Raw genomic sequence first — 5021 nt, 5'->3', positions numbered from 1 at the left:
GGAAAAAATTTCAAATAGTTACATCCTTTCGAGAATTAAAAAATGTTGAGTCCAAGTCAAATTGGGTTCATCTTGGTTTATACCACCAGTTTTAGTCAAATCGGATGAAACCTAATTAATGTGAGTTGATTGTCTAAATGATGTGATGACTAACTCAAATGATCCAACTAGTCAGCTTGAGTTGATTCTCACAACAGTACATGTACATGTGCACATAGTGAGATTTTGTTATTATTTTTTATTTATATTAAAAATTATCTAATTTCTCTTATTTTTATAGGTTTTTTTTAAAAAAATTTAACTAAAATTTTAAAATAAAGAATATTTAATTATTCAAATTTATTAAATAGCGATAAATTTAAGAGAGGATGCTTTTTAAAATTAAAACACATCATATTTATATTTATTATATAATATGTCAAAATTAAAAAAAAGTATTTTTAAATTAGGATTAAGTTTATAATTTATTTTATTTTAAAGCAAATATCTTTAATTTGGATTAAAATTTAAAATTCAGTTGAAATTCAAAGTCAAAATAACCAAATTTAAGTAATAACATTTAAGAGGAATAAAAATACAAGTAAAAGAATAAAATGAAACACCTAATGCATGAGAAGTCCCACGAACTAATAAAAACTATAATAACTTTTAAAAATACTCCAATCTAATGTATGGTAAATAATAAAATTATCACTTAATTTTAACTTTCTTTATTTTTTTTTAGTTTTCATTTTATATTATAGATTACAGGTAGGGTAACATATTTATATAATTAATTAAAATATATAAACAAGTTTTTTGTTCCAAATTTTTTTAAAGAAATAAACATAAAAAACAAGTACGCTATTATGAATCTATGATAAGTTGGGCCCAGAGGGGGTGAACAATGCTGGGCCAGTGGGCCCAGGTCTGGGAACGAGTTTAGGCCTAAGTCACTATCATTACCAAGTTTGCTACGACAGTGTCCCTATAATAACCCCTTCACGACATAACACTTTTTTTCAAATCCTGTGCACTCCACGCACGCTGTCTCTTTCGCGTTAAATATTATATTCTTTTTCTTTTTCTTTTTCATTTTCTTCCGTTTCCCTTCCAAAATTTGAAAACGAGATCGAAACTTGAACTCGAAAAGAGTTTAGAGTAAGCACTTTGCGACCAGCGCTCTCCGAACCCTAAATCCCCGCACGCGGTAAAATTCTCGCCGGATTTAGGGGTTTCCCGCTCTCGGTGCGGCGGAGGTTTCCTTCGCTCGCTGAGATATGGAAGGCGGAGGGAGGCGGATCACGGTGAGTCCTCGGCCGTGCTGCGGCCGGCGCGTGGTGGCGAAGAAGAGGCCGCGTCTGGTCGACGGATTCGTCAACAGCGTCAAGAAGCTTCAGCGCCGCGAAATCAGCTCCAACCGCGACCGCGCTTTCTCCATGACGGACGCGCAGGAGAGGTTTCGCAACATTCGTTTGCAGGTTCGTTTCAATTTCGCTTATGAATAGTGATAAATTGAATTTATATGTGTAGCAAGAGTGATGAATTTATTCAAACGTAACGAATTAGTTACGGAGTGAAGCCTTTTCTTCTGTGGATGTGTAATTACTTAGGTCAGTGTAAATTTGTCTGAGGTTAAAAATGGCCATTGCTGAGGGATATGTAGTAGAAAATTTGGTTTTTATGTTGATGCAAACTCAATGAGTGTTATTTTGTTTGTGGAAATTTCCCATACATTTGTGTAATGCAAAATTTGAAGCCACTCTATTAAATCTTTGGATGCTGAGAAAACTATGTGCTGAGAGAACAAGAGGAATATGTGGTAGAAAATTTTCTGGGGGAATATGTAGTGGAAAACCACTCTGTTGTAAATCATTGCTGAGGAAGCCAGAGGAATATGCAGTAGAAAATTTGATCTCCAATGTTGATACAAATGTAGTGTTACTTTGTTAGTTTGTTTGCGGGCATTCCCAATATATCTGTGCAATGCATCATTTGAAATCACTATTTTAAATCGTTGGATGCTGAGGAAACTATGTGCCTCCTGTTTTCTCTAGTGAGATGTGTACTTTGATTTACTATACCCATTTGTCCCACTTCTTGTGATTGTGTCTTTATGGATCTATTTACAGGAAGAATATGATACACATGATCCAAAAGGTCCTTCGTCTGTTGTATTGTCATTTCTGAGAAAGAGGTCAAAGATAATTGAGATTGTAGCAGCACGTGACATTGTTTTTGCACTTGCACAATCCGGTGTTTGTGCTGCATTTAGCCGAGGTAGATCTTGTAACTGGTTACTGGTATTTATATTTTTTTATAATTTTATATCTGAATATGCTGTTACATGTTTCCATTGTTTGCTGCACTGCAGAGACCAATGAAAGAATATGCTTCTTGAATGTCAGTCCTGATGAAGTCATAAGGAGTTTGTTTTATAATAAAAATAATGACTCACTTATCACAGTCTCTGTCTATGCATCAGACAGTTACAGTTCTTTAAAATGCCGAAGCACAAGGATCGAGTAAGTATAACTCTCTATTGCTTTGTAACTCCTATCCTTGTTCTCCTTCCTCAACAAAAGAAAGCCTTAGGAAAAATAAATTCATCAGGAGAGTTAAAGAAAAACAGCTGATAGCAATAGTTGCATGTCCAATTTTGTGCTGATGTGTTCTATGCTAAAATATCTGTTTTCAAATTTCCAGATATATAAGGAGGGTTAAACCAGATGCTGGCTTTGCTCTTTTTGAATCTGAGTCATTGAAATGGCCAGGTTTTGTAGAGTTTGATGATGTAAATGGGAAGGTACTCACATACTCTGCGCAAGATAGGTAAATATTTTGTAGTTCTGATGCATTTGTATGGTGATATTGTTATATAATATTTCAAAGCTTCTTGGTTGTGATACATATCTTTTTTTTCCTATACAGCATATACAAGGTGTTTGACCTGAAAAACTATTCAATGTTGTACTCCATTTCAGATAAAAATGTACAAGAGATTAAGATCAGGTATTTTTCCTTGTTGATTTTCCTTTGACATTTACAATACTCTACTGTGGATATATATATATATATATATATATATATATATATATATATATATATATATATATATATATATATATATATGGTCTATGACAACTCAATTTTTTTAAAATTATATTACATTATCTTTAGTTCTTGATAGTATTAAATTTTCCTCCTTTTCCATATTTGTGTGGCTCTACCTGATTTACACTATTTTAACTTGTTTTGTGATTTTTTTTATCAGCCCAGGGATCATGTTGTTGATTTTTGCTAAATCAAGTAGCCATGTCCCTCTTAAAATCCTCTCAATAGAAGATGGCACTGTTTTGAAATCATTCAACCATCTCCTTCATCGGAATAAGAAGGTGGATTTCATTGAACAATTCAATGAAAAGCTTCTTGTTAAACAAGAAAATGAGAATCTCCAAATTCTTGATGTAAGTAATTTTCTGGTTTATACATGAGATAAGTTGTATATATTTACACCCTGATATCTGACTTTTTAATTAAATCTAGGTAAGGACTTTTGAGCTAACAGAAGTTAGCAGAAGTGAATTCATGACACCGTCTGCATTTATATTTCTATATGAGAATCAATTATTCCTGACATTTCGAAACCAAACTGTGGCGGTGTGGAACTTCCGTGGAGAACTTGTAACTTCTTTTGAGGATCACCTCCTGTGGCATCCTGATTGCAATACAAACAACATATATATAACCAGTGACCAGGATCTTATCATATCATACTGCAAGGCTGATTCTGATGATTCATTGTCCGAAGGAAATGGTACTTTTCTTTTTTATCCCTTCCTAGTTGCTCCCACATTTTTCATTTCAATAAATTTTTTTATTTCCCCTTTTTTATGCACTTTTGTCCTTGTATCGTTGGAGGCACAATGTGATGAATATTTTGAAAGGTGTTTAGTGTTTTAACTGAAAGAGGATTTAGCTAATTCTTTTACATGTTGACCTGATAAACTAAAAATGTAATACAGGGTAGCAAATCATATAATTTTCCAATGTGTCAGTGATCAATAAATATTTGTAAGCGAACACCATCTTTGAAGGTTACTAACAATTTATGCTTCTTTAATGCTGCAGGTTCTATTAATGTCAGCAACATTTTAACTGGCAAGTGTCTTGCAAAGATAAGAGCGAGTAATGGCTTCCCCATGGTGAAGGAATGCAGTTGCAGCGATGACAACTGTTCAAGTAGTGCTTGTAATTCAGGGAAACAAAAGCATTCCTCCAGAATTAGGAGCACAGTTGCGGAAGCCTTGGAAGACATTACTGCTCTCTTCTATGATGAAGAGCGCAACGAGATCTATACAGGCAATAGGCATGGTCTGGTTCATGTCTGGTCTAACTGATGCATTGTTGAGTTTATTCTTGTCTCGTGTTTTCTCATTAGTATTGATCCATGGGTTGCAGTCATAGTTCTCTCCTGATGTAAGAACCTTTGGGAGAGCTGTAACCATTAGGTGTTATTGTATCATTTATGTTTTGGTTGTTTTGTCATCTATGTCTTAGGCAAGTTTAATCCGTAGGTGGCAGCAACCCTGTATCAAAGTGATACTGTATGTTGGTACCTCACCACAATGTTTAAGATGTAATCTATATTTACATTTATGGAGTCGGCTCTATGTAGTGAAATATGTGAATAAATGTTCACTTTTCTCTGTTCATTCTTCCTTAGATCATTTGCCTTGTGGGGGCCTACAGTGGATTAACCTGTTTGACATCGCATGGATTGTTATAACCATAGTGCCAAATCTGTGGGGTAAATGGAAAAGCAATCGGTGGTGTTGTAGCTGTTAAACACTGGTTTCTGATGGTACTTCAATGAATCCAATTTTTTTTGTTCCTTTTATCTTAACTTTTGCTATCGTTTTTATCCAAGTTAGTTGCCAGGCCAAATAGAAAAGGACATTGTTCTAAATAAAATGAATTTGCTATCAGCGATTGGGAAACCATTCTTGATTAAAAAAAATTGCTGACTATGGAAACCATTC

At 34.2% G+C, this 5021-nt stretch overlaps 1 protein-coding gene across 1 annotated transcript; it reads left to right on the top strand.

The window, feature by feature from the left end:
- The first annotated feature begins 1008 nt into the window (after positions 1-1008).
- On the top strand, positions 1009-4694 carry LOC100819178 (uncharacterized). Its single transcript, XM_003544802.5, has 8 exons — positions 1009-1460; positions 2112-2259; positions 2354-2504; positions 2686-2811; positions 2911-2991; positions 3254-3446; positions 3526-3796; positions 4111-4694. The coding sequence occupies exons 1-8, from the start codon at positions 1260-1262 to the stop codon at positions 4377-4379; spliced, it is 1440 nt and encodes a 479-aa protein (XP_003544850.1). The 5' UTR covers positions 1009-1259; the 3' UTR covers positions 4380-4694.
- The last annotated feature ends 327 nt before the right edge of the window (positions 4695-5021 follow it).

The sequence above is a fragment of the Glycine max genome, chromosome 14 (assembly GCF_000004515.6).
Source record: "Glycine max cultivar Williams 82 chromosome 14, Glycine_max_v4.0, whole genome shotgun sequence".
Classification (NCBI taxonomy): domain Eukaryota; kingdom Viridiplantae; phylum Streptophyta; class Magnoliopsida; order Fabales; family Fabaceae; genus Glycine; species Glycine max.
This window is presented reverse-complemented; position numbering and strand designations above follow the sequence as displayed.